Source organism: Nyctibius grandis, chromosome Z, assembly GCF_013368605.1.
Source record: "Nyctibius grandis isolate bNycGra1 chromosome Z, bNycGra1.pri, whole genome shotgun sequence".
Taxonomy (NCBI): Eukaryota; Metazoa; Chordata; class Aves; order Nyctibiiformes; family Nyctibiidae; genus Nyctibius; species Nyctibius grandis.
Window position 1 is genome coordinate 12,848,221 of NC_090695.1, and position 26,430 is coordinate 12,874,650.

At 39.5% G+C, this 26,430-nt stretch overlaps 1 protein-coding gene across 2 annotated transcripts in view; it reads right to left on the reverse strand.

Moving 5' to 3' along the window:
- The window catches only part of FYB1 (FYN binding protein 1), a 46,164-nt gene that overhangs the window by 9,859 nt on the left and 9,875 nt on the right, over nucleotides 1-26,430 (reverse strand). Inside the window, exons 2-11 of one of the 2 annotated variants that reach the window (XM_068423491.1) lie at nucleotides 13,939-14,119; nucleotides 12,146-12,203; nucleotides 11,044-11,064; nucleotides 10,203-10,249; nucleotides 9,278-9,395; nucleotides 7,473-7,629; nucleotides 5,128-5,272; nucleotides 2,220-2,248; nucleotides 963-1,032; nucleotides 268-408 (exon numbers count right to left, since the gene is read on the reverse strand). In XM_068423491.1, coding sequence (XP_068279592.1) covers nucleotides 268-408; nucleotides 963-1,032; nucleotides 2,220-2,248; nucleotides 5,128-5,272; nucleotides 7,473-7,629; nucleotides 9,278-9,395; nucleotides 10,203-10,249; nucleotides 11,044-11,064; nucleotides 12,146-12,203; nucleotides 13,939-14,119 — 967 coding nt within the window. The remainder of the gene's footprint in view (nucleotides 1-267; nucleotides 409-962; nucleotides 1,033-2,219; nucleotides 2,249-5,127; nucleotides 5,273-7,472; nucleotides 7,630-9,277; nucleotides 9,396-10,202; nucleotides 10,250-11,043; nucleotides 11,065-12,145; nucleotides 12,204-13,938; nucleotides 14,120-26,430) is intronic. The other variant, XM_068423490.1, reaches the window with a different exon arrangement.

A 26,430-nucleotide genomic window follows, 5' to 3' on the forward strand; every position in this document is an offset into this window, starting at 1 on the left:
GATGGATTATTTTGGTGCTCTTCACTAAAAAAAATTTTTGCTAGATTTTGATTACCAGACTTATGCAACAAATACAGCTTGTTAAGAGAGTAATTATATTATGCAGGTGAAAAGAAAGGATGTCAGTGTTTTTGCAGAAAAGTATCATCCTGAGCTGCAATTTGATGCATGATTCATTAGGCTTCTGTGAGAACCTGTTAGTAGCATGTGATCAATGCTTTATTAGAATTAGTTAATGTGCACTGTGACTTCCTGGCAAACTCTTACAACAAATCTCCATTATCTTCTGCCCCTTTGACTTCAGTTGTTTTGTCTCGTACACTTTTCTTTTTGTCATCTTTGCCCTTTAGCCTCCTCAAGATTCCCCAGGACCAGATACCATTCTTATCTTCATCCTGCGATGCAGACCTTTGGAGTATGCATGCAATTATCACAACGGAAAATGTAACATTCTTAAAAGGTCCAGTTTAAATTCTCCATTGATGCACATAATTCTCATTAATGCCAACAATGTATATACCATGAGGTAAAGACACTTAACCTAAATGCTAAAGACTGAAATGCTAAACTAGAAATATGTATGTTAGGTTATTTGTAGATATTGAGATATATTTGTAGGTATAGATATTAATCTAGTGGCTTACTGTTTTCATGTTGTTACTCGGCAAGCTAACATTTTAGTTTGTAATTTTCATTTCAGGCCTATTCTGTCTAGTTGGGGATTTGGGGATTTTCACGATTGCGGCTCTTTTGCTGACACACCAAAATTAATTACAGAACAAAACTTCTTCAAAAGACCAAAGAACCCTTTTTTTTTAGCTTCACAAATCCATCCTGATGTATACCCACTTGCTGATCATCCTAATACTTGCTAATTATTATGCCTAATTCAAAAATACTACAAACAGAAATGAAAACACTCTGTTAAAGAAGAAAATTATTTAAATTATATAAAAGCTTACCTAGTTACAGCATCTTCATCGTCAATCCCATCATAAATTTCTTGATCAGAAGCAGGAAGTGAGAACGTCTCTTTAACAGATCAAACAGTGAATTAATGCATTTATATTTAATGCTGCTGAATAAGGTATTCATTACTGGCCTCCTAAGTATGTCAGATGTGTGTGCAGTTTGTGCAACAGCCTTGCAAACGGAGTCTTTCTGTAAACCAGCACAGCCTATTTATTAAAACAGTGATTTAGACTTATACCAGTTGGGAATGCCATCCACAGCATTTAAATGTGGCCAGTCACAAGAGCACAAATCCTGAAAACAAACGCATTTACACTGTATTTGATAAAATTCTAAATGGCTGGTTTTGGCCCAGTCGTTATGATGACTGATGACTTCTAAATTTTTGTGTGTGACTCAAGTGATGATTGAAGAGGTCAGACTAACACTCTCAGCAAGTGACATCTTGTGTTCATCCACAGAAGCCAGAGGCAAGTGCAATGTAAGCTCCTCATTTCGGTCCCAGTTCTGAACTTTGAGCGCCGCCACCTTCAGTTCAGGGTTAGCTCAGTTTCCATGTCTAATTCTAGCCACTGGTCAGAGTAATCACTGAAATCTGTACTTAGCTGGCAGCAGCTTCGTTCAGGACTGCCAGGGGATGCTTCTGCCATGACTAGTATCTAAACTCTAAGCTGAGAAGATGAGCTGTGCTCTTGTGATCAACAGAGAATGCTATGTAAATATATGTGGTACCAAAGGAGAAACTGGGTTTGAGTATATGTGCTTGACAGTGTGAAACTGCTGCAGTCATACTGCTTAGTACTCCAGAGTATCTCTGAAACTCAAGTTCCCCTTAACTCTGTCGGCAAAATGCAGCTTTGATTGGTACTATTACTGTCTATTTCAGAACAAGATTCCTCCTGCACAAAACCTTTTGGTCATGTTAATATTTTGCCAATTACATCTGTGCTGTTTTGTGGGTTGATTTACCTTCACACACACACACACACACACACACAAAAGTTTTGTCATCTTCTGGCGTGCTTCTGATTCACAGTATCTGAAGACAAAACTTCTTGCTTGCCCAAGTTACCATAGGTGGCAAGAAAGTTAATTTTGCCACTATACCTCCTTATTTGTTGCCTGTTATCTAACATTTAGCATGCTAATGGATAATTACTGCATTATTTGGAAGCTGCAGAGGTCTGGATTTGAAGGTAAGCAGTACACAGAAACAAGTCTCCCCAAAAAGTATATGTAGAACTTACTGTCATCTCCACTTTGGCCACCGCTCAGACTGGAAAAGCAAACGAGAGACATTTTAGAGAAAAACAGCCATCCTTTGGAAAAACACCATGATCACCCATCACTTTTGTAATTATTGATTCTAAATGTTTTGGCTTTGGCACCTGTCTGCATTGCCAGCTGATCAGTACAAATTGTGCACTGAAGCTCAGACACATGCTTGTGTGTTCTATATGGGCAACAACAAAACGTGCCAGTTCTTTTTTTTCTCTCTGATTTCACCACACTGACACCGATTTCTTGCAGTCGAATAGTAGTTGCATTCTCACTAATGCTAAAGAAAATGTGTTGTCTAATTCATAAGTAAGTGAACTAGCTCTTAAATGAGGAGAGATTAACTTTTAGTAGATTCAGGTAAATCAGGAAAAAACACTTTGTTTTTTTTACCCTTGGAAATAATTCATTACAAATCAGAAAAGATTTTTTTAAAATATTCACAGTAATTCAAAGGATTATAAGAGAGAGTTATCAATACCATCTTTAGTTAATATAAAAAGAAAGGGCAGTATTTTTTAAGTAAAACTGTGAATCAAATTCTCTATTTGCATAAACCAATGCAGATATTTCAAGACAATGAAGGTGCACATTTTCATACAAGCAGAACATTTGCTCTTAATTGTTAGTAACTGTTAGCAACTGTTAGCAATTTCCAATAAAGCGTCATTTTCAAGGAAATGCAAACTGATGTCTACAGCTATAATGATTTACTATATTTCAAATATATTTTATATTCCTGTTGATATCTTTAAACTAAAGTACAAAATATGACTTAGGATCATAGGATAATTCCTGTTGCAAGGGATCTCAGGAGGTCACGTAGTCAAACTTGATGGGAATAAAAATATAATCTGACTGAATATTAGAGAGTGCATCCACACCCTTTAGATTCATTCAGGGGATTTTCCTGAGATGAAATTATAAACAAATGAATTCATTGCTCAACTAGCTTTCATTGGGTGATGCTTTAAATCCCTAACTGCATGTTTCTCACATTTCAAGGATTCCATATTAGCCCAGTGTTCTAACAGTAATTGAAAACAGCCTGATAGGTTCACAGTAGCTGAGATTATTTCCAGGTCAGAGCCTTACTTAAATTTATACATCAAAACAAGATATTTGTTAAACTCTTGTGCCAATAAATCCTGAAATACAACAGCCCTAGTCACTTATTAATTTTGGAGTATTAACAATACTACTGATAATGAGATAATACCATTTGTTCAAGAGGCTTTTTTTAGTATGGCATTCTTACAATGGTTTCAAAACATGTTGATGTATGTCAGACCTTCCAACAATTCATGCTCATGAACTGAACACAATGCTATTAATCACTAGAGAAGATAAAAATGGCAAAATACAGCTTAAAGGATTTAGCAAATCTGAGCCATTCATTCATCCTTCGAAGTTCCTTACACTGTTATTTTAATGTGCAACAGAGTAAGTATTTTTGTTTGCTTTTGAATTCAATAGATTTTCTAAATTCCTTGCATTGAGGTGCTTAATTGTAATGCTTGACATAGTGAAAAGGATTGGCCAAAGATACTTCTGCAATGAAGTACCTAACACTCAGATTACCTAAAACCTAGAACAACTAAAGCAACTCTTCTGGCTAGGTTACGATGCTATGAGACCAATGTGCAGGAAGGAAAACTGATATTGAGCAACCTGGAAAATTATCAGATGCAAAACTGTATTGTTTGCTTAAAAAATGCCAGCCTGAAGGCAGATCTTTCCAAGCGCTGTTTCTGGAGCTCATGGGGATGTTCTAGCAGCTGAGGATCAGCTGCACCTAGCAGCCAGCCAGCTATGTTCCCTTTATTCCAGCCAGACCTCTAAGTTAAGGTGCTGGGAAGCAGTAAAAGCAGGTGTAATGGCTGAGTGTTTCAAGATGGTTGTCCTACACGTTGAAATTCTCTACACCCATATGCAGATCTCTTATCTGAATCCTGGGGTATGTGTTTCCGCACATCAGGACATGTAACGGAGAATGAGCACTGGTTTGTTGCACCACATGACAGAAGAGACTTTTATGTGAGATCAGGTAACAGAGGTACCACTGTCATGTTGGGTCATGTGATAGCCTTGGCTTTTGTCACAAGATCACTGGGATATTTCCCTGTCAGCAAGCTTGATACGCTGCTGGAGATGGCACATCTCTAGCTGCAGATCTATTTGACGTGAAAAATACGGCACATTGAAGTAGAGAGTCTGGAATGTAGCACTGCATTGCACATACATGTGAGACTGTGCCATAGAGGAGAAACTTATTATGAAGTCAAAAAAGTGTATCTCATACCCATCTCATGGATTTTATAGGCCTTATTTTCAGGACTAAACACATTAGCCACACTCTCTTCCGGAGGCCACCCTAGTCATGCTTCCAGAAGTCCCTTGTCTTCAAAAGGAAAGAGGTAAAAAGGCTCATAGTTTGAGAGCAATGAGGGTGATCAGGAGTTCCCCAGTGCAGTGAGTGCTACCATTGCTTTTAGTGTCTTTTATTCTTGCATGTTAGAAAAGGCAGTATGTGGCTTCAAAAGCTAGAATAAGAAAAGAGAGGGAGGGAAGAGAACTGCCCTTCCTGCAGGTGATTTGTAATCCTGCATGTTTTATGTTTTGTTCTCTTTTGGACTGCAGTGTTGTAGGTCCTCTTCCAATAGTGTGGATTCCTCCAGAGTATGAGCGCTTATAGATGCTGGATTCTAGAATCCATTCTTGTTCCTCTGACTACTTAAGTTTGAATAGCTCAGTTACATGTTTCTGATACAAATGGCTGTTCTTTGACAGGAGTCTGCTTTGTTGTTGTAAAATGTCCCCTGTTTAGGCTGACTGGGGTGAATCATTGGTTACTTTTCATGCGTTCTGTATACATACCTGTTAATACTGCCCTGCTCTCCAACATCATCATACACTTCTTGGTCACTCTCTGGATGTTTCACAGCATCTCTGGTAGATGGTTGTTGCTTTCTTTTTAAAGAGTCATAATCGATCTCCACCATGGTTGTTTTAATGTATCCATCTAAATGAATGAAACCATGTAATTAGGCAGAGATAGTTTTAAAGCTCCTGGTAAAGGGATGAGTTTAACAGGAGGTTCAGAATCAGTGATTTAATTATTTTGTGTGATCTTTGAGAACTTCAAAGAAATGTCTCATTCCAAGCAGCCTCAGCTTGAGCCTCCATCTGTCTACAAAAATACAAATGTCTGATCTATCTCAGATCTCCCTCAAACCCTCCTCAGCTGGTGTCATGTTAACTTCACCTTTATTTGCTTCTCAGCTACAGCAGGAAAATTTTATGTGCAGACTCCAGGAATCATGGGGCAAACTCCCTTTCTGAGCTAACCTTGGGACCACTGCAGTCTCGTGGCATATTTTAGGACAGTCCATGACAAAAAGATTCTGACAGGTCATTAGGACGGAGAGACACTTTGTTTGCATTGATTTTGCTTCGTGTTGGTAGATATGATGCAGCTGCATTGCTATCCTCTTGTCCCTGGATCTTTTCTAAAGAGATCTGGTTATACACACCTGTGTGCAATGGCTCAGGAGAAACTTGCAGCAGAGCAGTTGGCCTGAGATTGGGAACTCTGTCTCTGCTGAGGGGAATTTTAGACAGACATACTGCCTGTACAGAAGAGAGCATGAATGGATTTTCTCACAGGTGAAAAATGCTTATGCATTTCTTGAAAATGGAAAATCCCCCACTCCTCTGCTTCTGAGTGAACCCCAGTTTTAGTGTGCTTCCCCTCAAATCTGTAACACATTGATTTTTTTTTCTTTTATTTAAATGATCAGAACTGATTTTCCTCTGTTGTTTGATCTTCACAGACCATTACTGGCCTGTCAACATTGAAGGCTGAAGCATTGGTGAAACAAATCAGGCTGTACCGTTGACACTTGAGAAGCGTTGTACAGCTTGCAATTTTGCTGAGGCAAGAATCAGTTTATGAAAAGTAAATCAGTTAAAGGTAAATGAATTAATTGACTGCACATGCTGAAGAAAATACCCTTCTCCCAGCCCTCACCAAGATTTGTTTTCCTATGTACAAAATGATCCATGCAAAAGACTTATTTACAAAACTTCAAAGTATCACAGAAAAGCTGGTATTGGAACTTACCTCTTGAGATCATCTTGGCCAATTCCCCTGCCTAAGCAGGATCCACTAGAGCAGTTTGCCCAGGACCGTGTCCCATCAGGTTTTGAAGACCTCCATGAATGGAGACTCCATCACCTCTTTGGGCAACCTGTTCCCCTGCTTGGTCACCCTCACAGTAAAAAAGTGTTTCCTGATGTTAAGACAGAATTTCATGTGTTTCAGTCTGTGCCTGTTGCCTCTTGCACTGTCACTGGGAACCACTGGAAAGAGCCTGCCTCCATCTTCTTTACACCCTCCCATCAGATATTTATGAACAATTATAAGATTCCCCCTGAGCATTCTCTTCCCCAGGCTGAACAGTCTCAGCTCTCTCAGCCTCTATTTGCATGAGACATGCCCCATTTCTTTAAAGTCTTTATACATCCAGTACCACAAAGTGCTCAGCTGGTATTGTCCACTTCTACATGTGTGAACTGTCTTACTGAAGTTACTGTCATTTTAGTCTCCTTAAAAATCAAGCAAGTGCTTTTAACAATTTTCATTGAGTTTATGGATCGGTCTTTTAATGTCTTTGCTATAATACAGGAGCCAGATCATCAAGCTCTTATTATACTCCTAGATCCACTGATGATATTTATACAATTAGAGAAACATCTTGGATTTCAGACAAAATAAAATCTAGGAATCAGTTAGAAACTTCCCATAGGAAAAGGAACAAGACAAATAGGACCTTATATTCTCTACTTCTATTTTAGGAAAACCCATGTTATTTTTAATGCAAAGACATGAAAAATATGATCCTTGTTACTTGTACGGAGCCAAGTTCTGATGCTGTTTGAAAGCTGACATGGAATTACCTCTCAATATGTCCGTGAAGGTTCCAACATATTGTTCCTAACTTATTCTAGTGCCTGGAGATGTTACATTATGTTGTACAATAACTTCCTCCTATGAACTAAGCCTCACATGCCAGCTAAGGACAGGAGGGTGAGTTGTGGTAACTGTTTACTTTGGTGGCCAGTGACTCAGCCTTGGTAAGGCTGCTCCTTGGTGTAGTGCTCATATGTTTACTGTCATACAGTGAAAATATTCAGGAGCACAGTGAAGAAACAGAACTCACAACATCCTTTTATCCTGCCCAGCCACTTTCCTTCTGGGTTATCCGTGAGGCGAATGATTTCAATCTCATCCCCCTGTTTGACAGTCAGCTCATTCTTTCCTCCCTTGTGGTCAACACAAGCTCGTGCCTGATGAAGGACTTGGATGGGTCCCGTTAACTGCACAGAAGAAGCAACAAAAGAAATCACAGATGTGGAAAATGGAGTTCTTTCCCAACATTCAGACAAAATAAAATAACTGTAATGATGATTATTCATTTCATTGACATTTAAAATAATCTAGGCAAATAAAACTACCCAGTTTAAATTAATAATCAGGAACCAAAAGAGAGGGCAACAGCATAACGGTAGAGCAGCTGAAAAAGTGACTGGCAAAATCACAGAAATACAAAGACTAAAACCAACAGGCTAAGCTATGGAGCCTTTCACATGTTCACATAACAGACATGTATTTAATTCCAGTGGGCACCTCCATGTAGATCCAGTAGAACTACTCATATGAGTAAATGTTCGTTAACATAAATAAGTCTACCACATAATGTTCTGTGTTTACAGTTCTACTCTCTAAATGATCCTACAAGTACTCACAAGAGATGATCACATTGTTTACTGGAATTCAGGATTCTCTTTGTGAGATCTTTAGTATATGTTACGGAGAAACCACTTTGGATTTTAGTATTTGTGGCTTTAAGATATACATGATCTTGCAGAGGCATATGGCTGTTGACAATTATAGACTAGCTCAGGAATATCTATCCTGTATAGATGGCAAAGAAATGGGAAAGAAAATCTGCACTAAAATATATCTGTTTGCATTTAAGAATAATAACATACTTTAATGGCTGCAAGAGAGCCATCAGCAGCCTGAAAGCTTTCAGTGCACTAATGCCTACACTTCACAGGAGTGGTCAGAAAAATAGACTTGGGGCCTGACAAATGCCATCTAAGCCGCCATTATTAACTATTAGTATTTTCCTTTAATATTTGCTCCTCAGCTCGTGTCAGTCTCTCCACAGCAGACCAAGGCCATGATGTGAGAGAATCACTGTGGCTTTACTGTGTACAGAACATAATAGGAAGGAAAACAGAGCTGCCCACTATGTACAATGACACTGAAAGAAGCACAGTGGAGCATTGTGAACAGTCATTAGTTAACAGAGAATGACTGGTAGATTTGTAAACTGTGGTAGCATGCTGACCACCAGCTATATAAAAATTATATAAACCAAAAAGGACTGTCTCATCATTTGGCCCCTAGGCTTTGACAGTGATTGTAGCTCCCCTACATGTGCCCTGTTCCCTTCCTCCTCATTTAGGCTGGAAGTCTCTTTAAGTCCCTTTAGACCAAGGCAAGGAGATGTGTTGCAGTATAATGGTGAAATCTCTTAAGGGCTGGATAATGTTGTATCTGACTCCACTGAAGCAGAAAACACTAAGTATATGGGATCCAATTCCCACTTTTATTAAGAACTTTTGATGCTATTCTAGTGATGTAAATGCTTTTTAAACAGAAAAGTAAAAGGACATGTTTTTAAGGCTTTTTTACATAGAAAGAATGAGAGAAGGGAATTTAGCAAAAACTATATAAGCACTGAAAAAATGTCTTTGCCCTCAGTACGGAGCCTGAAGTCAAGCATATGCCAAACATAAAAGGGTAGCTTAAACCTTTATTCAGAATTTATCCAGGTGCTTGAACTACCTAGCATAACAATAGTTTTGTAGCCAGCTGAAAAGTGTATTTTGAACTCTACAATGCTGAATAATGCTTTTACATGTCTTTGGCCAGATTACAAAACAAAAAGCTTACTTTGAACTTCTTCCTTATTTCCTGCTCTTTCTTTTCTTTTTCCTTTTGTTCTTTCTTCTCTTGGTCCATTCTTCTCTTTTCTTCCTTGTCCCACTTCTTCTCTTTCCCCTTTGATGTTCTGAAACTGCATTGACAGGACTGAATGTAGCAGTGAAGTAAATCTCACTAGAGCTTTCTTACCCAAGGTTAGCAAAGAACTACGTGTGATGGAAAAAGATTTCTCCCAGTGAAAGCAAACCTACTGATTCTAAACTCTAGCAAGGCTGCAACAGATAGAGTAAGCAGCCCTTTCTCTTATGTTACATATATAATTTAAAGTGTCTGTCCTCAAGAGGACGGTATGCCAGAAACATTGTCTGGAGGTAAGAGACTGGCTCTACATGGGCTTGTCCAAACATCTCTGAGCTAATTTTGGCAAGCAAGCTTGGAAACTGGTAGCAAACTAGGTGTTGTGGCACTGGCCGCAGCTGTTAATATTTACTCAGGCCATCAGTGGTTGATGCAGCCTGAACTGAAGCCTGAGCTACCACTGGACTGCAATTTTAAACCTAATTACAACCTATTCCAGCAGTCTACACAAATGACAGTCTGTCTTCTGCACTGCATCATAAATGTGCCTATCACACCAGGGTACATTGCCAGCTGTGCCTCATGTACCGGATGGTACTGAGATCTGGGCCCTGGTATGTAATTACGACTATAGCTACAGCTCTGCTGTTATTGCAGGAGTTTTTCCAGCCCAGGGTATAGCAGATCTCAGTAGGAAAGAACCTGTGAACAACCTGACTTTCTCTAGGTGAAATGGATGAGCACAATAATGCCTAGCAGGGACTGCTGTGGAATCACAGTTTTGTGCCAGACAAAGTATCTTTGTTAGCAAGCTTTTAGTAATAAAGATACAATAGGTATAGTTTAAAGTTACTACCTGATGTCATTTATGTCTTCATACATCTCTCCAGCACTTTCTTGGCCCTATAAGAAAAATTCAGTTTTCAATGGCCTAGATGTATTTGGAAAGACATGAAGAAAATAGACCTGCTGTGTAAGCTTCATTCAAACTATATAAAAACATTTACGTCAAGATGTAAATACAAATTAATTTAATCTTCCCAGACCAAATTACTACATCACATTATTACCACTATTCTTTTTTTCTGACTTTGTTTTTACAATATGATGACTATAAAGTCCTGGATTGTTACAATCACACTAGCACGTTGCTTAATCCAAAGTGGCTATTTCAGTTGCAGTGTTAGTCCTGGAAATCCTTTATCTATTTTGATGATTGCACTGCCATGATGAAGGTGCCAGGGTCAGCAGTAGTTAAACTGGAATGCTAGGGATCTAAATGGGACTCAGATGGGATTAGGGTCCCAGAGACTGTTTTAGTCCTAATACAGCCAGGTACTTAAAGACATGCTATAAACTTGTGTTTTATTGAAACAAGTGGTTTATTACTAGAATAGAACAGGGCCCTTGTTTCTGAAAAATTTCAGTGAAATGAAATGTCAGTGGAAATAGAAGGGATGGTTTTGCTTTTTTTTTGGATCAATTTTTTGTGTCTAGCCAGCTTTGCTGACTAGTTCCAGTTTGCTCTGCTTATTCAGTTTTATTTCTGTCCTTCACAATAAGTAAGTGCTTCTGCAATTTACTGTCAATGTACTGGATTCATTCTGCAATTCATTTTCTAATGCGTTGGAGGGATTTTACTAAATTTGTAAGTTTCTGCTAAAAAGGATAGGTTTATCATGAAAGATAACACTTACCCCCGCTGTATTTCCACGACCTATATGACAAAAAATAAAACCAGTGTATTTATTTTTTGCTGTACAGAAAACAATTCATTCTAGTGTTAACTATTTACAAACTGCTAATAATAATACCAGCTAGATTAACTAGAAATATGTGCAGGCTCCTAGCTTTTAATGAGGGTGTGAATGCAAAAATCAGTTTTTCCAGGTTGCTTTTGTAGCACACTGTAAACTAGAAATATCTACAAAATAGCATGCATTTTTAAAAGTGGAAAATTTGTTTTAAAGATTCTTTTGTAACATTGATGAACTTACTTATGCTATTTGTTTACAAAAATGCCTATTTATACAAGAAAGTAATTGTTAAAAATCTAATAAATCCAAACAGACCTCAAAGAACTTGCTTGCACCAGCCCAACAGCTGAATACAGAGGCCCAAGGCTCTTCTGCTAAGCCAGCCCCTGCCCTGGGCTGCAGAAGAAACTCCATGAATCGCATGCTTCCTCCTTGCTCTGCAGGTAGTTAGGTAAGGGGCTCAGTTTCAGCTCCACAGCCCGCTTTGCTGTCTGGCAGCGATGCCTAGCACACTAAACGATGCATACTGTGCCTGGCACAGACCAAGTCCTCTTGAGGAGAGATCAGCAGGCAGATTGAAATTCTTTGTGTCACAATCTGTTTCTCTGGCTGCTCCTGGTACAACATAGCGACTCACTGCCTCTTATTGAAGGCAGACCACAAAGCGACACTAAAAGCACAGTCAACAATTTTTTTTCTTTATCAAGTATAAAACAATGCCTGCCTCTCCAGAGCACACAACTTCAACTCTGAAAGAGCAGCATTCATTTTGGTTCAGATTTGAAAATTTGATTATTTATGGTCCCAGCATATTTCTAACCAAAAAAGTGGGGGAGAGGGGAGATATTTAAAGCAGTTCCTGAGAGTCTTTCATATTAATTATAGAACAGTTAGTGTTATGAGACAACCGTCTTCACCCATAAAACTGCAGAACCAGTATAATTAGTTACACAAGTCACTCATGAATACAATATGCTTTTGCTTATCTTGTAAATACAATATGCTTACAGCTTCATATAGCTGCCATTAATTAAAATGAATGCATCTTACCCTGCGAAAAAAATTCAACATCATCATAATTTTCTTCATTTTCTGGACTTCTGTAAATAGGAAAAAGGGGACATGTGAAACCCATGAAGATGGTTTTATGATTGCATTTTCATTCACCATTGTTCTGGTGCTTTTTCAGCTATTTTATACTACGGCTGGACAGTCTATTGAGCCCTATGTGCTACTTAGGTACCCACACGATTCCCTAAATTGTTCTTCCTGGCTGCGACTCAGTTTTTCACATAGGGACACCGTGATCCTGAGTATAAAAGGAGAAAATATGCCAAAGGCACTCAGATACCATGGAGATGAGTGTGGTATGAAAAATATAATAGGCAGATGGGCTGACTGAATGGAAGTAATCTGTTGGGGTTTTTTAACCGTCTTCACAGGTGCAAGCTTCTTACACAATGCACAAGCAGAACGCCAGACTTCTGCACAATGTTAAATACAGCTCTAAGACTTGCTCCTTGACTTGTAGAGCTTAAAGTCTAAACAAGGGACGAGAGAATCAATGGTATAAGGTTAGGCCAGGTAAAAAGTCTGATGTTGGGTTTAAAAGAGCTGTCAAGCTGGGAGAAGCAAGAAATTGAGAATGTAACTAATAATAACATCAGGGACTTTTGACTTTATAACATCTTGTAATAGTTGAATGAAACCTAGGGCTGACAGTCATCATGAAAGAGGTGTAATCAAAGAAAGGGCTTGAAAGCAGAAAGTGATCTTTCAAAATTGGCCTGATGGAGAAGGCACCGAGACAGGGTGAAAGAAAACGTGTCGGCACCCACGCACACATTTTCAGCGGGGGGGGGTGGGGGGGGGGGGGGGAAGAGCAGAAGGACACTCTGGAGGTAAATGCCGCAGGTCCCTGACGGCAAAGAGGGCACGCTGGGCTCCCGGGTGTTGGCGAGGAGGGCGTGCGGGAGGGCTGCCGCAGGGCCCGGCGCTGCGGCCGCTAGATGGGGCGGTGGCGGCGGCGCCCCGCGGGCCCGGCGGGGATGGGCGGGCGCGTCCCGCCGCCCCCGGCGCAGCAGCAGCGGCAGCGCTGGTTGATGTTGTCGCAGCATCCGTAACAAAACACAGAATGCGTGCTGACACACACCGCTCTATTTGCAGTAACCGCTGGCCAGAGAGCAGCTCATTATTCAGGCTCAGCTTGTTTCCAGTCAGTTTTGACTCTAGACCGAGGTGCTTTTAACTCTTTGTCGCTGGGAGGTTCCCCTTCTGTACACAGCTCTTGGAAGAAGGATAAAGAAACGAGGCCCATACGCGACAGAGGCTTCTCACTGTAATCACAACAGGTCACGACGCTGCTCCTGGTGCAGTTTCACAACCAGAGCTGAGCTCAGTACCTCTGGCTTGCAAAGCTGCTTCCTGGTGTATGGACTGACAGACCTGACCCTCCTGGCTCTCTTCTCCCAGAAAAATGCAGCGGAAAGCTTTGGTTACAGATACAACTGATTTTCTACCAGCGTATGAAGTCTTTCAACCCTTCTGGATTAAAAAACCCAGCAGGGTGCCTGTTCCCTCCCCTTACCAATGGGGCAGAAAAAAGTGTTGTAATAGATCAGACAATTCAGGGAAACAACTGAATAGATGGAAGTTCCAGCTAATAAAAACTAATTCCAAACAGGCCAGGGACAGAGTAGGACAAGGAAAGTGGTGTGGAACTCCACTCCCCTAGAAACCTGGGACACCTGTAGCCTTAATCTGTTGCTGCATGAGCAAAATAATAGTCAGAAAAAAGGCAAGAAAATAAAGACCTTGGGGTTTACGTTCACTTACATTGTTTCAGAGCTGACCTTGATTTTTCTGGGAGGCAGGCTGGGAGCTGCTGAGGACTGCAGCAATGGGTGAGAGGCTGGTGGAGGGGGTGGCAACTGTGTAGCAGCGTGTGGTGGAAGTACACGTAGGCCGAGTACTGCTGAGGGAGGCGCTTTCTGTTTCAAACATTCATTTTTAGGGGCTGAAAAAAAGCAGAACAGACTGCATTTATCAAGCAAACAGCTGAGGAAGGAACTTCACTGTTTACATGAAGAATTAGGATAAAATATCAGTACTGCACACACCCCAGAGCGAATGTATTTTGTTGAACCTTCTTCTTGGATATATTTGGTGACTTATCTTACCAGACTAGAGAGGCTCTAGAACGTACTGCCTATGGAAGGCCTTGAAATTGTCTTTGCCAAGACATGAACAAGATACAAAAACATCTGTTCACCTAGTATGTAAGCTCTTGTGCTTTAAAACTAAATTATCACTTAATTCTACAATTTGCTGGAAAGACCAGCCTCATTTTCACATGAGCACTGATGCAGTCTTGCTGAAGTTCTCCTTGCTCAGACACGGAGTTTCAAGGGAAGGGATGAGACATGAAAAGATATTTTGGCATTGCTTAAGAGGCGTACAGGTCTCTGTACATCTTCAAATATGTTTGTAATGTAAGTTGTAAAAGGCTGGACCCAATTTTCTAGCAAGCCCATACTAGAAAAGTGGCAGTTTGAGAAGCTGCACAGAAGCTACACTCTCAGCAAACAGGTGCAGCCTTAAAAACAAGATGATGCAGTGCACCAGGCACAGAAGCCATAATTACATGAGTGGGCTGGTGTGCATGTGTGTTGCACTGAATTCATGCTCCATGTACAAGCCACAACAAAACTATAGTAACCATTGCTTTGAGAGCTCATGTTGAGGGAAGTTATTCCACACAACCAAATGAAATCACTGTTTGGATGCCATGATGTTAAACCTAGAATTTTGTTTCAAGGATCATGAGTGGATTAAAAGCTACCCAGAAAGAATTGTCCCCAGCTGTATGGAGGGAAGTCCAACAAAATCTAAGTAAGAGGAGAGCAGAAGGAAGAAGGAAATTCACAGTTCAGTTAAAACCAATTACAATCGAAAAGACCCCCCTTGTCTTCTAGAGATTTTCTTCAAGTTCACACCTGTATAGTGGAGATTAAGATCTTGTCAAGAAAAAGAAACTTTCACCACATTGGAAAAAAGTGGCTGAAACACAGAAGAACAACAAATATTTAGTGATGCTTAGTATCATGCCTGAAAGTTACAAAAACTGTTCAAAGAGCTTTTTTAGCTGCTTGGGAGTCCGAAATTCTGTCTTTGGGATAGACAGGAGAAGGGAATCGATAACTATTCGAAGGACTTCTCATGTGTCACACAGAAATCAAAGCGAAATTACTAAGCCTTGACAGTTTTTCTGCTTACTAACAAAGAACTCAAAAATTTCTGGATAAATTTGGCTTCATGGATGCTTGTCAACATACATATCAACAACAGTGTTTCTCCGTTACTTAAACAGCAAAGTACTAAAAGTCCCAACACTGCTGATTACGCAGGTGAATTCTTTGGTGTTTTTGTTAAGGAACACTCATCTTGCAGAAGCAGACCCTTACAATTTAAGATATGCCAAGATTAAAGTTGTACGGTATCATATATCTTTTTAAAATTTTATTCAAAACTAGCCTAAAAGTTAAGTGAATAATCCTTTCACTTAGTACTGAGGAGACTACAGCAGGGTTAATGTGTGCCAAAAGCCCAAAGCCGAAGAGTGAGAATGATTAGAAGTCTAGAAAACATGAATTCCTGGAGATATTGAACAAATGATGGTTGTTTAGGGAAATATGATGAGACTGAGGGAGAGCAAAATGAATACCTAAGTCTCTGGCAAAGAAGAAAGGGATTTTTTTTTTTCCTTCATTTCCATGGTGGAGAAGGCAACGTTTGTTAGGAGGCACTTTCTAATAGAGAAGGTGGAATTTCCATGGCTTGAGGTCCATGTTGAAGAAGTAGGATGACCTTATGGCATGAATAAGTTCTAGCACAATTGTTCTTACCCTACACATAGGGGTGGACCAAACAACTTTTTTTTATGTCCCTTCCAATACAATGATGACAGCCTCTGTTTGTTGTCCTGTATTTTACAAGATACCACATTTAAAATACTTGCCCCTATATTGAGCTCAACAGCTAGAGATCTACTAAAATATCATTTTGGCTAAAACTTGTCTTCCAGAAAGATGGCCTGTTTGTTTGAAGGTAAGAGAAAGAATATAGCACTAAAAAGTTTGTTTGGTTAAGTTTAATCTGTTCAAATCTGCATCTTATTTTTTTCCGAGTTCATCAGGCTCTATTAGTTTTATTTCTACCTTTGCTTACTAGATCAAAAGCCTTTTTATAACCACTGTTTTCTACCCATAAGGTATTGATACCGCTGAACGTAACCAATATTTCAGATACTCTCCAAGCAGCCAGGGACCAGGTTAGGAAAGCTAAAGCCCTGTTAGAATTAAATCTGGCCAAGGATGTCAAGGGCAACAAGAAATGCTTTGATAGGTATGTTGGTGATAAAAGGAAGACTAGGGAAAATGTGGGCCCTCTCTGGAAGGAAACAGGAGAGCTGGTTACCTGGCATATGGAGAAGGCTGAGGTACTCAATGAGTTTTTTGTCTCAGTCTTCATCGGCAAGTGCTCAAGCCACACCACCCAATTTGCAGAAGGCAAAGGCAGGGACTGGGAGAATGAAGAACCACCCACTGTAGGAGAAGATCAGATTCAAGACCATCTAAGGAATGGTCCTTAGACCATTCCTGAAGGTGCACAAGTGCATGGGACCTGATGAGGTGCATCCGCGGGTCCTGAAGGAACTGGCGGATGAAATTGATAAACCACTATCCATTATTTTTAAGAAGTCGTGGCAGTCTGGTGAAGTCCGCACTGACTGGAAGATGGGAAACATAACCCCCATTTTTAAAAAGGGAAAAAAGGAAGACCTGGGGAACTACAGGCCAGTCAGTCTCACCTCTGTGCCTGACAAGATCATGGAGCAGATCCTCCTGGAAACTATGCTAAGGCACATGGAAAACAAGGAGGTGATTGGTGATGGCCAACACGGCTTCACTAAGGGCAACTCGTGCCTGGCAAATTTTGTGGCCTTCTACGATGGGGTTACAGCGTTGGTGGATAGTGGAAGAGTGACTGATGTCTTCTACCTGGACTTGTGCAAAGCATTTGATACTGTCCCGCACGACATCCTTGTCCTGTGAGACATGGACTTGACAGATGGACCACTCGATGGATAAGGAATTGTCTGGATGGTCGCACTCAAAGAGTTGCAGTCAACAACTCGATGTCCAAGTGGACACCAGTGACAAGTGGCATTCCTCAGGGGTCAGTATCGGGACCTGTCCTGTTTAATATCTTTGTCGGTGACATGGACAGTGGGATTGAGTGCGCCGTCAGCAAGTTTGCCAATGACACCAAGCTGTGCGGTGTGGTCGACATGCTGGATGGAAGGGATGCCATCCAGAGGGACTGTGACAGGCTTGAGAGCTGGGCCTGTGCAAACTGCATGAAGTTCAACAAGGCCAAGTGCAAGGTTCTGCATGTGGGTCAGGGCAATCCCAAGCACAAATACAGGTGGGTGGAGAATGGATTGAGAGCAGCCCTGAGGAGAAGGACTTGAGGGTGATGGTGGATGAGAAGCTCAACATGAGCCGGGAATGTGTGCCTGCAGCCCAGAAGGCCAACAGTATCCTGGGCTGCATCAAAAGAAGTGTGGCCAGCAGGTCAAGGGAGGTGATTCTGCCCCTCTACTCTGCTCTTGTGAGACCCCACCTGCAGTACTATGTCCAGCTCTGGGGCCCCCAACATAAGAAGAACATGGAGCTGTTGGAGCGAGTCCAGAGGAGGGCCATGAAGATGATCAGAGGGCTGGAGCACCTCTCCTATGAAGAGAGACTGAGAGAGTTGGGTGTGTTCAGCCTGGAGAAGAGAAGGCGCTGGGGAGACCTTCTAGCAGCCTTCCAGCACCTGAAGGGGGCCTACAGGAAAGCGGGAGAGGGACTTTTTACGAGGGCATGTAGTGACAGGATGAGGGGGAATGGTTTTAAACTGAAGGAAGGTAGTTTTAGATTAGATATTAGGAAGAAATTCTTTACTGTATAGGTTGTGAGATACTGGAACTGGTTGCCCAGAGAAGCTGTGGATGCCCCCTCCCTGGCAGTGTTCAAGGCCAGGTTGGATGGGGCTTTGAGAAACTTGGTCTAGTGGAAGGTGTCCCTGCCCATGGCAGGGGGGTTGGAGCTAGAAGATCTTTAAGGTGTCTTCCAACCCAAATCATTCTATGATTCTATGATTCTATTTCTTTTTGGTAACTTTAAAGACCCAATCTTTTTAATGTCATCTCAATGTATTTTTTTTCCATCTAGCAATTAATTTATAGCTATTTCTGTAATCTCTCCAAGTTTTCCAGCATTGTAAAAGATCTGGCACTGGAATTCTACACAGCATGCCCTTGTCTGCCATGTGAAGTGATGAAAATTACAAGTCGTTCTTCATCTGGCCATATCTCTACTGATTGCATCCAGGAGGTTTCAGTAGTTTCTCCGATTATTATCCCTCCTCCTGTTTTCGAAGTGCAGACACCTGAATATCAAACTAAGGCCCATTAGCAAAAATCTTTTATTCAAAAACTTTGTAATTATATGAAAATTCCTTAAGGGTAAAACTTCAAGAATTTAGGCTTGCAGGCTGACAACCATTATGCATTAGACTTTTCTGCCACTTCATTGTCCTTACTCAACTGTAGAGTTGTTTATGATGTCTAGATTTTTTCCAAGGCATTACACTACCTCCTTTCACAGGTATAGTTTACATTTATTCATTCTACATGTATATTTGCATTTCAGTAAAGACAAACTTTGTTTAAATGAGCCAAGATTACACATGATTTTGCTCTTGTTGTATCTGAGTCTCCGAGGACTGTGTGTTCACATTTAACTCTTCAAAGCCTTTATTCATCCACAGACTTTGTCAGCTATTATCTCTTATTGTTCTAAAATCCCCGATAAAGATGAATAGCACTGACAATCTAAACATGTATCTGCAGTTGAATTCTTTCAAGCAGATTCTAACGAAATAAAGAAGCCAGAAAGGTTTTTTTTCATAAAAGCCATATTAATTGGTATTAATTATACTCTCAAATTTTTGTGTGTTAATGGGGAATCCTACATCAATTGTTTCATGGTTGTATTTATGTTGACCTAATAAAGCGCTGAGTATATGAACAACATGCGTATATGGATTGTGTCATAATACAGCGTTACTTCATTGTGATTAGTTTGTAGGACTAGGGTAAAAATTCTGCCTGAGTCTCTGTGCCTAATACTTCTTCAATCTGATATCTCTTGAGAGCCAAATCCAGGCAACAGGAAACTGAGCCAGGAAAAGACAACACATACATTTTAGATTGTTTATTTTTAAGTATAAGGGCTGAACAGCCTGTCCCTTTTAATGCATGTACATTGCTGGAATCTAACAATAACTAAATGATCATCATATTAATGGAAACACTGCTTTTTATTTTCTAACTACTAGAACTGACTCTTCCCTGCCTTTAGAGTTGTAATTACCTACACTTACACTGACTGAGACTGATGTGAGTGTAAACTGCTTTAATTCTAATACTGAAAATAATGGCATGAGTTAGGTAGGAAGTTGACATTCAATATGAAAAAGCTGTTATAATCAGGCCCACAGAGCCAAAGCTATCATAATGTTTCAGTAGTGTTTTGTTCCCTGTTTTAATGCAGCATTTCATTTTGACTCCTGTTCCATCTTTTTGTGTGTCTGAGATGCTTGGTACTCTGAGGACACGGAAAGGCTCTGTGCTGGTAGTGGAACTGAAATCAGCTCTGGACAATCAGAAGAAATCAAATTGAAACTACCTGCTGGCTTCACATGCACCCAAAGCACTCGCATTACAGGAAACAGTGTTATGGACCATCGCTATGTGGTAGCTTTGACCACTAACACCTCAGTTTACAAACAGCCTCTTCTCTCTTCTTGGGACTCTCAGCCTTTTCACATGCTGTGCTGCACTGAAGAAACAGATGCAGAAACTGAAGCTCTTCACAAAGAAACGAAAGAACAGTTGAAAAGGAACAAGTTCCTCAAAACCTGTGCAGCTGTATAGCAGCTAAGAGAAACTTGCCATAGGAACTGTCCATAGAAAGTACTAAATATCCCATTACACTGCTGCTTGTGGTATTAAACTTCTTTAATAATGCCCAGAGCTTCAACCCTTACAGCAGAACTGCGCTCAGTATACTGCAAGCACTTCTCTTGTGTTCTTGGGGAACCTTCTCAAACAACTTCCATACATGCGGCGACCAAAAGGTCACCTACATTCTTGGAGAAAGTTTATTTATCAAGAAGTTCAGGAAACTGAAGTTGTCTTGGTGTAAAACTTGTGATTTTGATCCTTGCCATTCCTGGCTTGTGAAAGAGAAATATTGATACCTCTCTGGTAGCTAACATAACATCTAGAGAGAAAAACTCATCTTCCCTTCATGTCCAGATATTCTGTGTTCAACAATCTCAGGAGAAATCAACCTGTGTATAACAGTACTGTATAATTTCCATGCCTCTCCTGTGTGAACTGAAAGAGAAACTAGTAAAAAACCCAAAATAAGTCCAGCTATTTGGAACGCATGTACTCCGTGTAGTCAAAAGCAAGTTTCAGGGCAGGGTGAGAAAAAGATATCCATTCTCACCTTGCTGAAATCTTCACTGCTGTCCTGAGACACTGTATTACTCTGTCCAGAGATGCTAATACCAGAAATATATGGCAAACTGAAGGGAAATCCCAACAGTGCCTGGAGTCCTTATTGGAGGAACACATGCAACAAGCAGTACTTGGTGGGATAGGAATCTGATGGGGACTGGTACTTTGGCCAGGACCAGTTCTCCCCAGTCCTTTTTGAAAATCGTAAAATAAATTGTACTCATGTGCAAGGGTGATATGGGTGGGCTCTGGTACTGACAAAGCTGATATGACATGTCTCTATTTATCCCTCCGTAAATACCAGGATATCTCACTGCTTGGACGAGAGATTGGCACACAGATGAAGAATAGTATCTGATTATCAACCTGAGCAGAACAGAAGCATTCAAAGAAAAAAAAACCACATTTTTAGCACTCACACCTGCAGTTCAACATCCATTGGCTGAAGATACAAACCCTGATGATCAATTCAACCTGTACTGTAAAAGAACGTGATTACTTGGCACAAAGCTTTTAACTGGCAACAATGACAAATAATAATTTTGATAATCTCCCTTGAAGTAGGAAACTATTCCATCCTGGCAGAGAGTGGTCTGGCTTCAGCTATTCATATTTTTCTCACACCTTGGCCGGACTGAAACAATAATATATAGCTGTTCTCAAAGTCAATAGTGCTTTAAAAATTCCAGTTAGTTCAGAACAGCTGTGTTACATCTTATCAGCAACACGCTCTCTTGCAAATGTATTAGCTTGGACTCCAGTCTCTACAGAGTCCAGACTTACCCGCAAAAGACTTAACTCTTAATGATGTTTAAAGTATCAGGTTGTAGCATCTAAGCCATCCATTGCCTTGATCCAGAAATTTCTAGTCCAAGATTGCATACTAAACAAAACTGGAACCGAACAGCAATGCATATCACACTACATTCCATTTCAAGTTCACTCTAATTGCACCTACTTCACAATAAATACATAGCAATACACATATGTAAGAAAATCCCTTCCATAACAAGGCAGTGTCTTGCACATACAGAGGGAAAACTGTTTCTTCACTTCATATCCTAAAAAGCAGACCACCTCCCTCTTTCTTTGGCCTAGAGTATGGCCTTTGGCAAGACCTTATTCCCTTTGACCCCTGATGCAGTGAGCTACCCCTTCTGCCTCTGTTAATGTAAAGAAAACCTGAAAATGATCAGCTACTGCGAGGAGACTTCAAACATTCTGCAGGAAAAAAATGCCTGGAATTTTAAATTTCGTAATTAATTTCTTTAGTTTTTATAAAAAAAAGGACTTCAGGATTTTTCAAGCAGTTACACAGTCAAAGGTTTTGCATTTTGAAAGAAGCATCCTTTTATAAACCAAAATGCTTTTAAGCTACTCTGCAAATGCAACATTGGTTTTCAGTTTTACTGCAAAACACTTCACCATTTCTACATGCAAGTTCTGGGAGGTTTTCTGGGTTTTACAGAGGATTTGCTAAGAACCTGCAACAACATGTGCAGCAGCTGATCACTCACTTACTACTTTATTCATAACTTGCAGAGATCTGTTCTCTGCTCTGCTTCCCTAACTTGCACACTCATTTAGGTACAAGCCATGGTTTCAGGTTTAACAGTTACACTGCTTTGGGGCTGCTCAAAGTAAGCTGGTAAACTTAGAATGTTACTGAAGCTCAGTGCTTTTGATTATGCGTACTGTAACAGCAGAGACTCAAAGATTATTGGAGATACTGCTCACACCTTGATAAACATAGATCCCAGGAAGTTTTTGATTATTGCCCTCCTTGAGTTCAGGCCCCCACTTTAAGAAATGCCTGGGTACAATCTTTTCTTCATTTTCTTTTCTTTTATTCTCCTCATGTCTCCTGATTCTACTTCCAGTTAGATGGTAAAGCTGCTTTTTCAGATTTGTACAAAGGAAATTACTTCCAAAAAAAAAAAGGGAGGAATTGTGGAGGAAGGGAAAAGTGGACAATGCATCCATTTTAAGACAACTTTGCTGGTTATTGCTGATACATCATGAAAAACATGATCAGAACCAATGGAGAATTTGTCCCTTTTTTAAGCAGAACTTCTCACTTATCTCGATTGGGAAATCTAGTTTCCAGAGCAGATGCGTAGACTACCTCAAGGGTATCTCATATAACTATTCAATGCCTTATATTCTCAAAATGACATGGGGATGACATATTAAGTCCCAGACCACATACCTAGTAGAGGGTTTTTCCCATTCTATGTGAGAAGGTAGAGACAAATAGATGAAGGATAAACAACACCTGAAAGTGAGCATCTAAATCTACATTTAAGGCTGACATCTGAAAAATATTAAGCATACATATAATCTTACTCCCAAAAGAAAACCAACAGGTTTCATGCAAAGTGCTTTGGTACCTAAGAGCTCTCAGGACTGAGCCTTATGGTGACTAAATGTGAAGTTAGATATTCAGAATGCTTCATCTGGGCAGTGCTGACTAGCATGAGGAAAGTGATTTCAAACTACAGATGTGTAATCATATGCAGAAGCTTATCCTTATCTAAAGGGGAACACCAAATTAATTCCCAAAGGAACTACAGGTGAAGGTTTTCCTTGTTGGATAAAAAGCCTTCATGATTACTTCTTTTTTTAATAAGAAATATTTATAAATCTGAGCCAGTTAATTTTATATTGCATGGTACTATTTCATGTGCAAGAAAGAAGAATGGCCATTGGAAGTATTCAGAGATGGAGGACATGTAAGAAGCAATAGTTTAAAATAAATCTTTGGTAAATCTTTTGTATTTGAAAGAGAAGGCAAAAGAAAATGCATGCAATGATGCAAAGGCAAAAGAAAATGTACTGGAAGAAATTTACTTAAAGTGCGAGTATTTCACAAACCAACAAGCTGATGAAGGGGTTGGTAATTTCATAAACCCATTGTTCAATCTGAAAAAATAATTACATCATACATGGCATGCAATTCTAGTTAAAAATTAATCATAGGAGTATGAACACTGATATACAAAACATCAGTTGCATAAAAAATTCCCATGCAACAAAGTCTTGCATTCAAATAATAGGGTTTTGCACATTTTCTCTTCAGGATCTGCAAACAAGGAACGTTATTGTTTCAAATGCACGTGTTTTAGGAGGGTTCATTTTTGGGTGGAAACCGATGACCTCAGAAATGTTCATTAATAAAATGAATCTTTAGAGCAAAATTGATTGGTAATATACTGTTTCAAAAGCTTCCTAACATCTTTAGTGTGACATGCTTAACATTTTTTTTGTCTCTATTAGTACTGAATATTTACTTTAGGATTTAATAATTAAGATCAAAGCTTTCAGGAATGACTAGCTGTTTCCTATAATGAACTATATGGATGACTAACTTAATTAGTCAACATATTAGCTTGTGCATTGTTACCCGTGTAATGCAACCAAATGGTGAAGATTCATTAAAAGTGTTTCTTCCTGTGAACCAAAATAGGTCTAGGAAACAAAAAGGTAGATAGAAGTATTTGGTCCAGTACTGTATATATTTTGTCAAATTCAAACATTATGCATGCTGTGTAGTTTTATATCTGTGAGCCATGAGGGAAATATTATTTAACAATACAGAGAAATTAAGACTTCCCTGCTCAAAGAGAAATTTTAGCACATGTCAGACTTCAAATATATGAGAATTATATGCCAAACATTCTTGTAATTATGAGTAAACAGACTACATAGCATTTTTTTTGGAGCTAGCTAAACATGAGACCTTTAGGGTTCAAGATGCGTTCTCCAGTAATGGTACCAGGAACATGTCCAGAACTTCACCACCACAATATTTTTGCATATCTGGGAAAAAAGTTTTTTTTTTTCCAGCTTTACCATATAGCTGCCTATAAAGTAATGTGATATGCTGGATATGCTTCATTGCTACAGTTAGTTACAAAGTAGGTTTTCAGTAAAATATGTATCAACTTAAAGAATGGGAAACTTTCAGCCAGTTCATATCATTCTTATTGAGCTATAAATTAAAATTATTAATATAATTTGTATTCACATTATTTTCTGGGATATGGACAGGTTTCAGAATACTTGCAGCTTTGGTACAGCAGAGCTACTTGTGTACTGTGACCCGTGTAATGCAACCAAATGATGAAGGTTCATCAAAAGTGTTTCTTCATGTGAATCAAAATATATGTAGGAAATAATGATTTCAGAACTAAAACAAGGAAACATAATTGAGCAGAGAGAACTACTCAGTTCCATCACTTTTACTGTTTTTATCTCTAGCAGTTTCCTTTCTGTCACCTTCCATGAGAAAGTCATAGCTGTCTTTTTTTTTTTCTCCATATAAATTCTCCTTTCTAAATAGTGTTCTCAATGCTCCTTCACAAAGACTTGTTTCCTATGTGTTGTAATTCCAAAGACATTGTGTTAAACCCATTCAGCACTGACCCTGATGGAGGGGGGACCCTGGATTCTAATACAGCATGTGTTTCATCCAGTCCTTTCCAGAAGTCCAGACCTATTGGGAGAATATGTTAGGCATATACTTTGATTCAAAACAGAACTGGCCTCAAAACAATTCAAATTGTATGTCAATGTGTATTTGGAATTGCTAGTAGGTGATCATTTAGGCTTACTCGACAGAATTAACAGGTGCATTTGCATGGTTTATCTTCAGAGTCTGAAATTCTGCATCTTAGATTCTGAAGTATCCACTCAGGAATGATTATAGCTGACTCAATGGGATTTAGTGTAGTCAACTGCAGGAATGACTATAGAATTCATATGTAGATTATAACAAGTGTATACATGAGAATAATATATTTCTGTGCCTCCATACTGTGGTACAATCAGCCTGGATCTTACTGTTAATTTTACTAAAATCAGATCATCTGGAACGGAACATGCGTGCCACACAAGGCAAACAAAATTGGAGATGTTTAGGGGAAGATCTATGAATGTGCTAATTGTCGAAGCTATGACAATTCACAACTGAGAACTGTCTTCTGGTCATTTATTGATGGATACATTTTATTCCTTTTTAACTAAAAATATGCATTAAGTTATTTGAAAGATATTGCAGACTGTTGTAGCTAAGAAAATACTCAACGGCAATGAGTTTAAATACTAATTTGCAATGTCTTTTGTGTACTTTTGCTTCCTAATGCACAACAGCAGCATGTTGTACCCAGAACAATCTTCTACAGGGAAATATTAAATGTTGGGTTCCCTCAAGACTTATTTTATCTATAACTTGGGTTAGATTTATTTATTTCCTTAGGCAGGTAAATAACTTGTCTCATTCATATTTCTATCAGGATAGCTGCATTCATTTTTAAATTGCAGTGATTTATCTTTTTCAGTGCTGTAAGCCATACTAGCAGTTTAATTCATAGTCTTGTCCACGTATTTTAGCAGAATTATATGGTGAATCTTTGACCAATTAAAGGTACTGCTTCAAAGACTTCAGTGTGGCAGGGTTTCCTCTGTAGCATTAATATTCTTTGCTGTGCAGGCTCTTAAAAATCTGAAGAATTTTCTTTCCGACTGAAGCAGACTGAAAGCATGTGTCCACTCTTTGCTTATTGAAAAATTTAGTCTTACATGCATATTCTGTAATTATGGTGCATGTAATTCTAGCTGGAGAATGAAAATGTGAGCAAAAAGACTGAGGGAAATTTAATTCAGCTGTTTCTTTGGAACTTACAGGTTAAACT